The following is a 16,738-nucleotide window of genomic DNA, read 5'->3' as shown; positions in this document are numbered from 1 at the left end:
AATACTGATTGTATCGATATCTATTATTTAAAATTCAGAAATTCAAGATATCGAGATTTAAATTACCATTTGATATTTTTTGTTAAAAAAAACTTAAAATCAACACATATTCACATAGAGTTAAGTATGAAAATTAGTAAAACTGGTTCCTTGACATTTAAACCATTAATAACTTGAAAATCTTATTTATAGTGATCATCTTGCAATTTCATAATTATGTTAATTTTATTTATTTTTCTTTCTATTAAATATTTGCTCATATAATTGATTCGATGATTTTATATATTTACTACTATTCCTCATGTAATTGTGTATTTAATTTTCATGAGAAATGATCAAAGTATGGCTTTTTATATTTGAAAAAAAAATTCAATTAAATTCGCTTAATTGAAAGGTAAAAAAGAAAAAGTAATAAATAATTAAAAAAATTTAAAAATAGATAAATAAATGATTGTATTACTAATGATTATTCTAATATCAGTATGCTTGTTACCTCAAGCTTGCTATCTTAGAAAAATGATTAATATACACTTCTAATCTTTTTCTATATTTTTATCATATTGCGTAAAACTAATATAACGAAAATATTTTTATTTAAACTTGTTAATTTAATCTCAATATATAAATTTTTAAATGCCTTTAGCATTTAAATTTTTAAAAATTGAAAAATTTATATTTAAATGAATTTTTGATTTCATAATCGAAGTAATAACGTCAAAACAAATTTTATAATTATTCAATCATGATTTTGATCAATTCAATATCGATTATTACGAAAAAATGTGTAAAAAATTATAATTATAAATGGTTTTACGCAACATATAGGAATTTCAGATCAATAAAAAAGAAAAAAAAAAGAATATTTGAACAATAATTTAATAACAGCGAATATAAAAATAAAAATAAAAATAAAAGAAAGTCTATTGTATACATCTCTCGCACAGACATATAAATAATATTTTTGGATAATCGATTTAAAAATAAAAAAAAAATAAAAATCGCAATGTATAAAAATATCAATCGAAGCTTATTTATTACATTATGAATAATTTAATTGGATTACAGAAATAAAGTGGAACGATCATGTAATAAAGACAGATTGTATCATTTTATTTATATTTTTTCATTTAATTGGAAAATTCATGGAAATTCCTTGTGACTTAATAAATAACTAATTTTTATACTTATTTTAATCTAAAGAATCGATTTTTTAAAGATGTTCCATATATTAACGCATTCTATATTAATGCTTGATCTAGATTATTCAAATCTAGAATATTCGATAACAAATAAAAAGAGCAACAATTATGGATTAAAAAAAATAATCATTTATAAATTATAAGTAATTTTTTATTTTTATTAAAACATCTCTTTGATATTGAGCTATAATACAATTTTTAATGTTAATCCAATCAAAACCGTTTATAATTTTGAAAATACTATTTTTTTTATCTATATGTTGTGTTTTCTATTTCTTTTTTTTTTTTTCCTATTTTCTCTATTATTAAAGTTAGCTCAATTTCTTTGCGACAAATTGAAGAATATATGATATCACATTATTCTCACTATCATTAGTATATTACAAGCAGAGACACATTATGTAACACGTGACGCTTAACTTTGACTTCCTTTAATAGTAGAAGGAATATTCATTGATGATTAATAATTTCAATCAAGTAATAATAAATTGTGATTAAAATATATAATATAAAAGAAAACTCGAAATTTTCTAATAATATTTCTTTTTTAATATTTCTTTTCCATTTTATTCAGACAACAATGATCAAAATACATTAATACTAGGATAATTGTCAAGGGAAATTCAGGGAAACAAAGGGAATTCAGATTAGATGTAAAATGAATAAAGTGCGTCTTCATATAAATAATTACAAATAATGTTGTTTAAAACATGATGAAGTATCTTTTATTTTAAATAATAAAATTTTTTCCACGTTCTATATCTTATTACAAATTCTTTTCTTCAAACTGTTTTATTTAACTTTTATATTATATATTATATATTATTTCATCTATTATTTCACGACACATTACATTCATTCATTCATTCATATTAAATATAATAATATTAGAAATATAAATACAAATACATATTAATTTCTATATTATTATAATTTTTAAAAGTAGGATAATAAAATTGAAAAATATTATGCGAAAACGATATTTATTTTATTTATTTATAATATAATGAAAGATTTTACAAAATTTTGTTTACATCGAAAAAATATTTTAAAAAATAATTTGATTTACATCTTAATTGATTTTAATTGATAATTGATTGATTTAATGTAATTTTGAAGAATGATGAACTTGATTATCATTTCGATTATTATCATTCTGATTATTCTGATCATTTTGCCTGTTACCATTCCTCTTGTTATCATTCTGTCTGTTACCATTTTGCTTGTTATCATTTTGTCTATTACCATTTTGCTTGTTATCATTCTGTTTGTTACCATTTTGTCTATTACCATTTTGCTTGTTATCATTCTGTCTGTTACTATTTTGCTTGTTATCATTCTGTCTGTTACCATTTTGCTTGTTATCATTCTGTCTGTTACCATTTTGCTTGTTATCATTCTGTCTGTTACCATTTTGCTTGTTATCATTCTGTCTGTTACCATTTTGTCTATTACCATTTTGTTTGTTAGCATTCTGATTATCAGCATTCTGATTGTTAGCATTCTGATTGTCAACATTCTGATTGTCAGCATTCTGATTGCCAGCATTCTGATTGCCAGCATTCTGATTGCCAGCATTCTGATTGTGATATCTTCCGCAACGAGTGTTTCTCATTAAGTCATCTACATTCGCACCCAAAATTCGGAAATTTACGTCGTTGAAATTAAAATCATTGTTTATTATTTTTTGCATTCTGTTACTCAAAGCCAACATATATTCATTGCCTTCAGGATCATTAATTCTGCCGGATTGTGGAAGATTTTCCATGATTTTCATACTAACGATCATTTGAAGTGTCTCTTCATTCTGAGCGACAACATCCTGTAATTTCAAAATAGTTACATTTTTATTTACATCTTTTTTTTTTAAGAAACATTTATTGCTATGAAAACTTAAATTATATAAATTCGATTATTTAAATGTTGTTAACTTTAAATATTATATTTAAATATTATATTTTTCTTATATACGTTAAGAAAAAACCATATTTATATTAAGTAACTTTTAATTTTTACTATCAAATTGATCAAATCAAAATATCTCTTACTTAACTTAATTAAAAATTTGCACAATTTTTTAAATTTAAAAAATAATATAAATATAGTTTCATGAAAAAATTAAGTAACAGGTTTATTTAAAGAAAATAAAGAAAGAAATAAAATCGAATATAACATCGAATTTCTGCATGAAAAAAATAAATGTTATATTATCTCTACTTTATTATACATCACGTGACCTCCCACCAAAAAGCATTTTATCACGTGACTGGCATTTCTGCCAAATCTAACAGTGGATATTGTTCTCTCGCGGAAAGTTACGTTTAATACTAGTGATAGTGACGTATAGATGTGAAATCAAGAAAATATGATGAAAAAAGTGTAAGGAAAAGAAGAAGATTAAAAAAATTACTAACAAAACTTTCTCTCTGAAGTACTTGATGTTCATTCACGCAGGCAATACCTGAATTACCCACGAGTCCCAAGAAAAGGACGCCATTTTTCGATACTACTTTACCGAATGATTGAGTGTTCAAAATATCTTGAGATCTGAAATTAATAAGGAATGTGTAATTAACCAAGTATGTACAAGATGCTGTGCAAGAATAGATAAGTTGAAATGCTATTTTTGAATCAATTTTAGAAAAAAATTCCAGAATTATTTAATAGTAAATTATTCTATTTCATAAAATTTAGAAAATTTTAATAATTATTTTTATATTTACCCTTCATATTGCACGTTATTTTCTTCATATTGTGGATCCCTGAATTGTTCCGTATCAACATAATACAAACCGTGAGAAGAGAGAGGGCTGTAATAAAGATTGTTCGTCACGGGACTAAGTGCAATTCCACAAATTCCATTTTTCACTGTGAAACTTTCTCCAGCGACTGTCAATTTGGTATATCTGGGATCGTAATCGAAAGTATTGGAAGTCAATCGATGGAAGGAATCGTCGGAATTTTGATACATGATTAAACCTTCGCCTTTTTCGTCTGCTATGTACACCTATTATATCATTATTATTATTATAGTATGATTATTTTGCAATTAATAACATTTTTCGATAAATTTCAACTTTTTCTTGATTTTGTAACTTTCATATCATCTTATAAATTTTAATATACTGAAGACGAATTTATCAGAATACAATGAGCTTTTTTAAAGGAAATCATAACTTTTTAATTTTGAAAATGTTTTTTCCTTTAAAATCAATTCTTTCGAAATGATTATTAATTTATAAATATGTGAAAACAATACATGAAAAATACGTACATTTTTTGCAAATATATTTCAAAAATTAGTGATTCAAAGGAAAATTTAATATCTTGAATGAAATCTTTTTATTAAGGAAGTTATCAAAAAAAGCTACAAAATCAATTTTTCTTTTATTTTTTAAAAATGAAACAGTGTATAATATTATGTTATGAATTATTTGGCAAAATATTATGAAATATTTGAAAGTTATGGATTTTATTAAAGCCACATAGAGAATTTCCACTATATATAGAAAATAATCAAACGTAAAAGTAAAATAAAATATTCCTTAAGAAAAGAAACTTGATTGCTTTCATTTAATTTAAACTCACCATAGTATTCGTACGATCTATAGCTTGAACAGCTAGTGATACTAATTCTCCCATTCCTGTAGTGGCGTTTACGGCAATATTATGTGGTATCTCGACTTGCTTAACCAATTTTGAGGTTTTCAGATCAAAGGTTAACAATTTTGGAGAGCACATAGGTTGATTATTATTGACAAGACCTGAGTCCAGAACCCATAATCTGTCGAATTTGTCGACCTAAATATCGTAAGATAAATGAATCTTCTTTTTCTTTGAAAATGAAAAATTAATTCTGAAGATAATCAGAGAAAAGAAAAAAAATGTTCAATTACCGCAATTTTGAAAGCGCTCACAATTCCAGAGCAATCTTCGTATTTGGCAAACGACCAATCAGGATATGGTCGTAGAAGAGGTCCACCTTTGCCCTTTTTATTAGTTACCACGTTCAAAGAAGAAGGTACACCATTGTATCTTTCTATGGTGACAAATGTCTTATCTGGAAGAAAAAATCCAAAACTTGAAATATTTTTACAATGATGCAAAAACTGTGAATTTCGAATGATGAAAATTATTATTGAATATTAGAAAGAATATTGAAATATTAAGATATTTCGACGAGCAATATTAATTTGAAAAGAGGATATTTTACCACGCCATCTGTCCACATCGAAAGGATAATTTTTTGTGTGATCAAATTCGCCAGATTTAATCGCAGCATCTCTTCTTTCATCGCTACCGAAATCAAAATCAATGTGTTTCCATTCGTAGATCACTTTCATAGAATGTGCCAAATTATTTGCAGATTTTCTTTGATGATTCACAGCTGCGCTTGTTACATCTTGACAAGCTATACCAAGACACACCACCAGCAACAACCACTTTGTCATTTTTCTGTAAAATATTTCTTCTTGTCAAACAAATGAAAAATTACGTAAAGTAATAAAATAACTTACCTAGGATAATACAGATATTTTCCAATTGACGAAACAATGCAGTATATATGCAAACTGCAAGAATTTTGACTAACTGTTGGTCAATATATAGGTTGTAATGACGTATATTCCATAGAGATAAAATAAATTTTTTTTTTTTTTAAATTTTTATTTATCTTATTGTAGATATTTTTCAAGGATGTGACAGGTTATGATTTATATTCCCTAGATGAATGATAAAAACTTTACAAAATTTCATTTATTTGATATATTATCAACAATCATTTTTTTTTTGTGTCTTGCTTCATGTATAATTCTAGAAGAACTATTAATTGAGATAATAATTAGATCTAAGAGAAAGTATAAAGAGTAATTTTTTAAAAATAGAATAATCATAGAAAACATCATTTATTTCATTAATTTAAAAATTAGTACGATTTAGATAAAAAGTTATACATATCAATAATATGTATAGAAATATGAATTATAGAGAATTTGATTGACTTCTTTTTTAGATTAGTCTTATGTAACGAGTTTTATTTTATTAATGTGTTTATATCTGCATTCAAAATTCGAAAATTTATCTTATAGAAATTTAAATTGTCATTTTAAACTTTTTGTTATTTGTTAAAATAAATCAACATCCCATATTCATATAGGATGAGCATGTATGAAAATTATTAAGACCATTTTCTTGATTTTCAAACAAATAATAATTTGAAAAATCTTGTTATTCTCAGCAACTACATTAATTTTATTTATCTTTCTTTTCATTAAACATTTGTTTATAAAGTCAATTATATGATTTAATATTTAATAATATTTGCTATCATCTTACACAAATATATATATCTTAATTTTCATATGAAGAGTGATCGCAATATGTCTTTTTATGTTTGTAGAAAAATATGACAATTCGATTATTTGAAACAAATAGTTAGTATCGCTACTGTTTGTCACCGTTAATCATAATGTTAATTTTCACGAAACTTATTTGTATTTGATAAAAACTATTATACGCAACATAAAATGATTAATATTTGCTCACTTGTCTTATCTTTTTCTTTATCTCATTATCATATTATATATGTGAAAAATTAATATAATCAAAATATTTTTTTTTAAATGACGATAGAGGTGTATTATTTAAAATCATCAATGTATCAATTTTTATGTGCTTTTAAAAAAAGTAAAATTTTTAAAATATAAAATTTATATTGAATAATTTTTTATTTTTGATAATTCAATTGATCACAATGAAATTGAAACAATTTTTAATTATTCACCACTTTGATCAATTTAACGTTAATTATTTCGAAAATATTATGATTTTTATACATAACTTTGCATGTTTATTAGAATTATATATATAGACAAAAAATTGTAAGATTTTATATATATATATATATAAACATTTATATATATGTATGATTATACATTTATATATATGTATATATTGTATGATTTACGAGTTCAAAAGAGATATCGCTTTAGTGTTCATTTGGGTTGGTAAAATATTCTGAAAATTAATTATTGTGATATTGTAGATTGTTGCTCGAATTTTGCAATTCTGCGAGTTCCGTCGTGTTCACATAATCCAAATCGCAGAGATATAGTAAAAATTGCATATATTGGAGTTTAATAATATTTCTAAAATTTTGTTTTTTTTTAAAATAAATTTTCTTCACTGACTGCGAATGTGTCATATTTGAAATTATAATAGAAAGTATTCGAGGCCAATCATCGAAATGAATCATTGAAATTGTAAATAAAATTAACACATAACCTATTGTGTCTGCTATGTACAGACGTATCAAATGGTACTAATATATTCCTTTAGAAGATTAGTTATGATATATTGATATAAAAAATTGTTTATAACATAATCAATAAACGATGTTAACTTTTATAGTCATTAAATATGTTCCATGAATATATTAACACATTATACATTAATGTTTTATCTAAAACATTTAAAAAAACAAAAGAATTATAATAAATATAGATTAGAAAATTAATTATTTATAAGTTGTAAATAATTTTTTATATTTTTTTAAAGCATTTATTTGATTTTATTTGATAGGATGTAGGAATTGTGAAACATGTAGAAAGAATAATTTTTTAATATAAATCCAAAATTATAATTTTGGATCGAGATTTAGTTACAGATTGTCGTTTTATTCGTCCTTTTCTGTCACAATCGGATTAATTATACTGGAAACAAAAATGTGAAAATAGAATAACTTCAATAATAATTTATATAATTTTATATAAGGTTTATTTATATATATCAAGTTGTACAAATAAATATTATAAAAAGTGTTTAAAAAAAAAGATTATTTTTTTTTATTTCCATTTATATCTTATATGATAAGTATTATTAAATTATAATTTGAGAAAATATTTTTTTATTCTTCTTATTTTTTTTAACATTATTGTAAAAATAAATTTAATAATAAAATGTTTAAAATATGATAAACAGAATTGCATGCTTGACATGTTCTTTTCTTTTTATTTTAGTAATATTATTTCATCATGTTAAGAAATGTTTTCAACATATTCTACCAAGTTATTTTCTAAAAAACTTATTCTTGTTTAAAATTTCATGAATTATACATTATTTTGCTTCATATTTTATTTTTTATTTTTATTTTATTTGCATTTTATATAATAAATTTCTATCTCTTATTTTTATTTTTGGTCAAAATTTTTTATTCTATATATATATTTTTTATTTTTATGATAATTTTATCAAATTTCATTAATTTTTCTTAATTTATTAAATTATTATTATTCAAAACCTGTTTAGATTATTTTCATTTTATCAAAATTCTATTTCAAATTTTAATAATAATAACTAGTAAAAGTAAAAAAACTAAAAATAAAATATTCTATAATCAAATAAATAAAATAACTTAATAAATATCAGTAAATAAATAATATGATAAATAAGTCAGTAATACAATCCTCATGGTCATTTTTTTATTTCACTGCGCCATTTTGAAATAAATTTGTAAAAAATATTTAATCTTTGTAAAAATATAAAAATGCCTACAGCACCACGAGCAATAAAAATTCATTCTCAATCGATATTTTGTTTTAAAATAATTACTTCTTTTCTGATTAATATGATAATCACAATTTTATTCATCTTTCATTTTAATTTTTCCAAATAATCTTAAAATCTTTCGTTATTGATCCACGAAGAATATGTATTTGCAGTTTTAATATTAAAAGGATTTTGCAAATAACTATGATAATGATGATTCCTAAAATAATTTCGAGAATAATACGATTCGAAGTGATCGTTTATAAAAAATGGTGTACTCTTGAAGATCGAATACCGCCACGACGGCCAGGAACTATAATGATAGTGATTGGAGAATTGCTCGTGGCGCCATGATTTTCATTGAGACGGTATAAAGCGACCTAAGAGAGATACGTCACATTTGGTGCCACGAACCAATTCATCCACAAGTCCAGCCTGGATTCTGAAGTTGGTCTCGTTCGAATTCAAAGTACCACTCATATACTTTTGAAATGATATCGTGAAGATCCACAATTCTTGTCTATCTTTTTTAGATGATATGATCTAAAACAAAATATACGTATTAGCATTAAAACTTCACTTTTAACAAAATCTATTCAATTGTTAGTTAGAAGATTAAATATATATATAACCTAATCTGAATGTATCCTAAATCTAATTCTAATCTATTTAATCCTAATCTAAAATTTCAAATTTAGAAATACGATATAAAGATTGAAAATTTATTTCTTTTTTATATTTTCTAAATTTAGGAAAATATGTTTAGGAAAATACCAAATTAAATTCACAATGTATTTTTGGTTATAAAAGCTTCAATTCGAAAATAGTTTTTATTTATAATAGTGCTATCTTACTGGAGATCTTATGCATTATATATTGTATTGAAACATGATATCAAAAATATATTTATGTATATTTCGAAAAATAAAACCAATCGTTTATAGAATAGAAGAATAAAAGAATAAAAAAAGACATTGAAAATAATGATAACATATTTCAAGCTCAATAAAATCGATAAAATGATTTTTTTTTATTTTAAATTATTATATTATTATTAATGTAATAATAATTATTTGTACGAACCTTCATGCCAGATGGAAACTGCAATGTCTCTGGATCTTTGACGATTATCTCGATATTATTTCCTCCGTATTCGAAAAAATGCTCGCTGTTCCAGCATCCAATCGCTAGATCAGATAACAATCCGAAGAAAAGTACTCCGTTACGATCCATAACCTCGGCGACAGACTGCGAAGATCTTTCGATCGAGAATGGTACGAATGATCTTGCGGCGGCCTCGGAATTCTCATTGAAAAGAGTGTAATTTCTAGGTTAGAAAGAATAATTGTTTTTAAATAGAAGCTTATCGACAATTAAACAATAAATAATTTAAGAATTAAATCCACTTAAGACCAGCCTAAATTAAATTAAACATTTTACTATTTTTTTTTTCATTTTATGAAAGAATCATTTATTTTGTAGAAAATATTTAATAATATGTAGAAGCAAACTGATCTACTCTATAGTAATAATAATAAATATACCATTTTTGCATATTTCAATAACTTAATTTTTTGTTACGAATTATTTTTACAATTTATTTTATCAATTTTCAATTTTCAAGTTACAAAATTAATCGAATTTTATTAAAATTAAAATTGAAATTAATTGATTTTTACACAACATGTATTTAGTTTTCCTATAAGCACTTTTCACGCTAAAAATATCAATTTATAAAACATATTTAAATAAATACCTTATAGAAATACCTTATATAAATACCTTATAGAAACGTTCAGGAATGAAGTAATATAACGATAATTATAATATATTTTATTTGATTAAAAATCAAAATTAATTTTGCACGATGAATCTGTGTCTCAGCAGTTATCTTAACTTGTTACCAAAAGCGTTACCAGCGCCATAACTAACCTGATCACAGAAGTATTCACCCATGATTCGACTCTGCTAGCCAACGAATGAAAGTAAAGTATCCTGTCATTGTTACGAATAGGCCCCAAGGCGAGACCAAGGATTCCATCCATCAAGTCGAACGTGTCACCTTTGATGTTGAACGTGCCATACGGTGGATACGGATAGAATAGATTATTGGTGATCCTCCACGATCTTGAATTTCGGAAATCGTAGACGAGCAATGCGAATCCTGTCACGTCAGCAATGTAAGCAAACGTATCTTTACATTTGTCTTCTGTATCTCGAACATCTACAGCTATAGTGACGAATAGAGAACTCTCTTTGAACTGATTCTGGGGAAATCTGTACATGGTGATTAATTTATTGTCATGTAAAGAAAAAACATGAATCTTTGGCCGACATATTTGTTTTTCTCCTAATATTCCTGTGTCAAGAACCCATAATCGTCCACATTTATCTACCTGTGAAAAGTAAGTAGATATTAACGTTTTATAAAATATTTCTTTTAATTAAAAAATAATTGATGAATGAATTTATAGAAAGAAAGAAAATCGTGTTTCTTTCTTCTTAGATTATAACCTAACCAAACTTATGGAAATAATAACTATACAATATACAAAGTTATGTATATTTAAGTGATTTTTGAAGATTTTAAATCCGAAATATAAAAATTCGGATAAAAATGTACATAAGAATAGATTAAGATTTATTTTATTAAGTTATAAATAATTTTGCATTAGAAACGCCGATAAGTAGGCAATTCGCATAGTATTGTGTGAATACCGGTCACTAAATTTGAAACGTTTCAAGCCCATAATCCATTTTAGAAAATAGATTTTTAACTTTTCATTCGTTATATGTCTTATTTCTGCTATTATATATTTATATTGTATTTACATAACAAAAAATAAATGGCAATTGCATTCTTACGTAATCGCAGAGAAATAAGAGAAATTCTATGTAATAATAGCAATTTTTTTCAAATATCTTAAAAATTAAGAGAAAAGGAAAAGGAAGAAGTTATTACAAATATTGATTTCTTCAATGTATTAAAAAATAATTGAAATCAACGAAGTTATAGAGATATCGATAATTATCGATATACGATTATTAACTATTCTTTAGTGAAACTTTAATATAATAGAATTATGCATATATCGTTTTAAAAAAGGAAATTCATATAATTTATGTTGAAAATAATTTCAATAAATTACAATCAATTTTATGATTATTGTACAACAATTCATTTAAAATTGCAAATAATGCTGAAAAGTACAAATAGAATATAAATGTGAATTTTATATATCTATGTATTTATATACATCTTTTATTTATTAATTTCTAGAATAATAATGAATAATGAATTAATAATAATGTAGACACACGTGTTATATTATTATTAGCTTTTAGAATTTTCACTGAAATGTTGCTACAATAACACAATATATTATTGAATATTTATTTATATTGCATATTTTTATGCACAAAACTAAATTAGAACTAAATGTATAAATAATTCGTTGATACGTTATCATTCAATGATTGCAATTCAAATAATGCATGAGTAAATATGGAAATTTCCTTATTTACTATTAATCGAAGATTAACTTTAGAAATTGCTCATTTAAGAAGCGACACTCTTTCACATTAAATAAAGACAGATATGTAATTACATAATTACTTGTTAGAGATACGTAAATCAATTAAATCATAAATGTATAGTTATTATTTTCACATTAATGTGTCATAGCGATAGGAATCATACAATTTTTTGAAATAACAAATTTTCCAAGTTTTAAACGTTTAATAGAAAAATAGAAAAAGAAAAGATACCTGCATTCTATACACGCTGGTCAATCCATCACAATATTTCACGTCATTATAATTCCAACTTGGATACGGGGCTATCAATGGATTTCCATCCACTGATACTTCTCTGGTGACATAACCTAAAGTTAAGGGCACGCCATCTTGAATCCTTGGAATGGCCACAAACACCGTCGATTGTTGTTCTTGAAATAATAAATATAGTGTTATAAAAAAATATTTTTAAAATTTTTAAAATCATTGTCAATCTTTTGAAAATAATATTAGTTGGAATAAAGTAATGACAATCGTCCAAACTCATTTTAAAATTCAATATAACTTAAATTTATGGATAACAATGGACAGATAGAGTTTAGTACTAAATTATAATAATTTAAACTTGTTTTATTTAATATTTGCATCTCTGACAAAATATAAATAAGATTAAACATTCAATTGAAAAACAAAATATCAATTTCGATAAACTTTCGTTTTATTTTAAATGACGTTTTATTTTAAACGTTTCTTTGAATCGATTGATGACATTCTTCTGATGAAAACAACAAGAGATATATCAGGAGAACTTCGTTAATTGATCAATATTATTTTCAAAAAGAATAAAATAAAAATTACAGAAATTTCAATTTTTGCAATTACACTATTATTTCATTGTAACTTTACTATAATTTTTTTTAACTATTATATCTATTTTTCCTTGCGATCACATTGGTATATAATCTTACTATTTTTTTTAAATTTAAATTTAATAAATTTAAGTAGAAAATAAATACAGGAGGCTTTGTTATTATTTATTTCATTTGTACCTGTGTTATAGACATCAACATCGATGGGTAGCGAAGCGCCAGGAATATAAGATCCACTTTTAATGGCGGCCAACTTGGCATATTCGTTTGGAAAGGCAAATTCCAACGCTTTCCATGAGTAGATGTTCTTCAGTTTTTCTTGTGCTTGTGAATCGGAAATTGCCAAAAGGAATAAGATGGCCGAGAAATAAAATTGTCTCATCTCCTAAACGAAAACAAAATGTGATTTAATCGTATATTTTACGATGATTAGAGAAAATTATTAGATGGTAATTTATGAAATGCATTACGTAATTTTTTATCCTTCAAGAAAAATTTTTATCTCATAATTATCTTGAATTTTAATTTTTAGAATATTTTAACTATCATTATTTTCGTGTTTCATGTTTTTCCGCCAAATATTGATAAATGATGTTTTTTTCAAACACGATAAAATTAAAACAATTGTAAAAAAATTTTACAAAATATCAATTAGAAATCGATTTAATTTTATGAAATTAGAAAAAATTTATTTATTGCGCATAATTAAATCGAGAAAAAAGAAATCACGGATAATAATTTCAAGAATTTTTGATAAATAAAAATTTTGTTATTAACATTTGAACAACATTGATTATAATCAAAATAATGTCTATTTTATGGATTCATTGAAAATTACTTGCAAATAAGATTATCGTTAAGAATATGCTAATAGAATGTCAGTAAAATAAAATTTATTTCTGTTTTCTAATTTAAAAATATTAAAAACTACTTTTTTCTTCCAGTCGACGTTCAACTAATAATTATTCAATTAGCCAATCTATTACCAATTAGTCATCTATTGCTAAGTCCTAATTATTAATAATTATACTATGATAATCATTGATTTCTAAATATCAAATATTGATTAAATATCATTTTTATTAACTCGTGATTAATAACGCTCAAATTTACTAATTAATCAATTTCTTATAATTCTTCAATAATATTTTCCCTCGTATATTGATAAGAGGATAAGTGTTATCATTTAAAAGTGAAAATCATTTTGTCTCAATATCCACATTCTTATAAAATACATTCTTAAACTTTTCCAAAGATAATTTAAATAACTTCTGTATATTTCGAAAATTAAAATTAATTAAAAACACGTTCAATTATCGTAAAATTCAATTTTAATACTAAATCCAATTTTGTAACTAATAAATAATCCAATATTAACGTAAAATTTAATAATAATGCGGTTGTTTATCACTTGAACGAATGAAACAATTACGTTCCAATGATTAAAAAATCACGACCATTTGGAAATTTACCATCAGATTGTGAAATAGGGTAAGTCACTTCCTTCACCCCTGTCCTTGTCGCTCGTTTTGTCGCGGATATGATCTCTTTTCGGTGTCACTCGCCAGAACTTTCACCACCAAAGACTTCTCGACAAAAGTTGTTAACAGTGCGATTATATCCGGTTTTGAAGCGTACCACCGAGTTTTTCACGCTTCTTAACTCGTAATTGTGTTATTATCTTTCTTTTTGTGATTATTTTTGAAGTTGAAATTAAACTTTGATTTGTATAATTAATTTTAAATTGTTTCTTCTATTTTTCTGTGATCATTTTGGAAATTGTAATCACTTATTCTTATTTGTCAATTTATCGATTTAAAAAATTATAAAAAAAAATTATCTTTACATCTTATCATTTTGTCATGAATGACAAAACTCGAAATTAAAAATTTTGAAATGGATAAAAAAATAAAAAATCTTGGCAAATATATCTATATTATTATCTATATTATCTATATTATTATTATTTAATGAAATTTTATATTTTTAAACAGAAAGTTAAAGATAATCGGATATAATCTTACCAATTATCGATTAAAATTCTTCTCTTCCAAAAAATGAAATTGAAAAGATTTAAATTCCTTTATAAAATATAAATATAATTCATTGACAATATTCCAAAATATTTCAAGATTATCACAATTTTTCTTATAATTATTCCATTAATTTTATAATTAAATATTATATTATTATTAATCTTCTTTTCGAAATTTCGAATTTAAGAAAATAAATTCTACGAGAAATTTGATAATAAAATTGAAAAGTTTTCAACCAAGTCTTGGAACAGAGATAAATTCACTTTTCAATCGCGATGCTCGCGCCACCACGTTCGATCATCGACTGAGCCGATGATTGTGAATCGAGTCAAAACGAAGATCGAACAAATCGAGAGAGAATTCCTTCGAGTGTCGCGATCTCTTTAGTCACGGTCACGTAGCCGAGTTGTAAAATCGCAGAATTTTAACCGACTTGTTGATAATCAGCTGCTTAAATATATCTGTGTCAAAGGAGGTTAATCGACGCATGGGTAAATCCCGTCATTTTTTAATATCATTACCTATGAATTAGCATATAAAAAAATGTGAAGCTGTTTCGGGAAAATTGAAGATATTAGTAATATCTATGTTATGACATGTATTCTTTTGTTAAAATAAGTTATGAACAGTGATACATTATATCGTGTAATAAATTAGTGTCACGTACTTTTCAAGGAAAATGTAATTATGAATAGTTATTTACGAAAAATTTAAAAATTGATTATTGGCTTGTATGAAGATGAATATATTTATATCTTTCGTTAAAATGAATTTAAAATCAATTATAGTAAATTAATATTAAAATAAATTATTGTAATAATGAATTAATATCGCGTACTTTTCGAGGAAAATATAATATCTATTTAAAGAATAAAAGATTATTTATGTTAGTTTATATTAATTTCGAGTATGTCTTTTAATAAAAATAATTTAATACAAATAAATTATAATAGATTAGATCTTGACTGGAGTTCTGCTTAATTGGCTATTGTTTAATTGACTATTACAATTATCGTTTATTGTAACTTATATTTTTCTTATTTTCTTTTCTTTTTTTGTAATTTCAAGGCCATATCAATTTCTAGCCATTCTTAATTTATATTTTCATAACTTTTGCTATTAATATATTTTATTACTCGAAAAAATCAGAAATATAATAAATATAAATAAAATCTGAGATACTTTTATCAATTGAATAATGTTTTTATTTAACTATATATCACAATATGATTAATTTAATCTTTTAAATAATCATTGATCGATACTTTTATTAACATTTTTGTTCTGTGTGATTTTTAAAAATCTTATTTTTGCGAATAGAAAAAATATTGTTATCTTTAAATTTGACAATGATAAATCTGAAATAATTTATGTACTATTTTTTAAATTAAGATTATTAGAATTTTTTTATTGGTTATTATTTGTGCATTGAAAATTAGTCGCGAAATAGAAATTGCACATTCTTGGTTTTCAAACTGAAATTCTCACATTGTGATTATTACATTTTTTTCATGTAAGTCGAATTTAAATCATATTTTATTACCATGTTTTTCAATCAATTAGTCGTTATCTG

General features: G+C 23.9%; 2 protein-coding genes across 3 annotated transcripts; both read right to left on the bottom strand.

Annotated features, from left to right (window-relative positions):
- Positions 1–2,165: 2,165 nt before the first annotated feature.
- On the bottom strand, positions 2,166–5,746 carry Mrjp3 (major royal jelly protein 3). Its single transcript, NM_001011601.1, is given in 9 exon segments — positions 2,166–2,437; positions 2,528–2,755; positions 2,786–3,021; positions 3,614–3,746; positions 3,923–4,206; positions 4,788–5,000; positions 5,096–5,259; positions 5,413–5,654; positions 5,717–5,746. Coding segments are annotated over 8 exon segments (1,632 nt in total). The 5' UTR covers positions 5,651–5,654; positions 5,717–5,746; the 3' UTR covers positions 2,166–2,301.
- Positions 5,747–8,621: 2,875 nt separating this feature from the next.
- On the bottom strand, positions 8,622–15,017 carry Y-e3 (yellow-e3). Of its 2 annotated transcripts, XM_006558928.3 has the most exons (6): positions 14,602–15,017; positions 13,310–13,514; positions 12,513–12,691; positions 10,677–11,140; positions 9,828–10,071; positions 8,622–9,287 (listed from the first exon to the last, which is right to left on the bottom strand). In XM_006558928.3, the coding sequence occupies exons 1-6, from the start codon at positions 14,602–14,604 to the stop codon at positions 9,102–9,104; spliced, it is 1,281 nt and encodes a 426-aa protein (XP_006558991.2). In that variant the 5' UTR covers positions 14,605–15,017; the 3' UTR covers positions 8,622–9,101.
- Between the last annotated feature and the right edge of the window lie 1,721 nt (positions 15,018–16,738).

The sequence above is a fragment of the Apis mellifera genome, linkage group LG11 (genome assembly GCF_003254395.2).
Source record: "Apis mellifera strain DH4 linkage group LG11, Amel_HAv3.1, whole genome shotgun sequence".
Classification (NCBI taxonomy): Eukaryota; Metazoa; Arthropoda; class Insecta; order Hymenoptera; family Apidae; genus Apis; species Apis mellifera.
Note: the sequence above shows the minus strand (reverse complement) of the source record. Positions and strands in the feature narration are given on the sequence as shown.

Excerpts from the sequence above, each read along its gene's own strand:
- Y-e3 (XM_006558928.3), bottom strand. Across the intron at positions 12,692-13,309 it reads TGTTGATGTCTATAACACAG|AACAACAATCGACGGTGTTT; the intron begins GTACAAATGAAA and ends TATTATTTCAAG. Across the intron at positions 10,072-10,676 it reads GTGAATACTTCTGTGATCAG|AAATTACACTCTTTTCAATG; the intron begins GTTAGTTATGGC and ends TTTCTAACCTAG.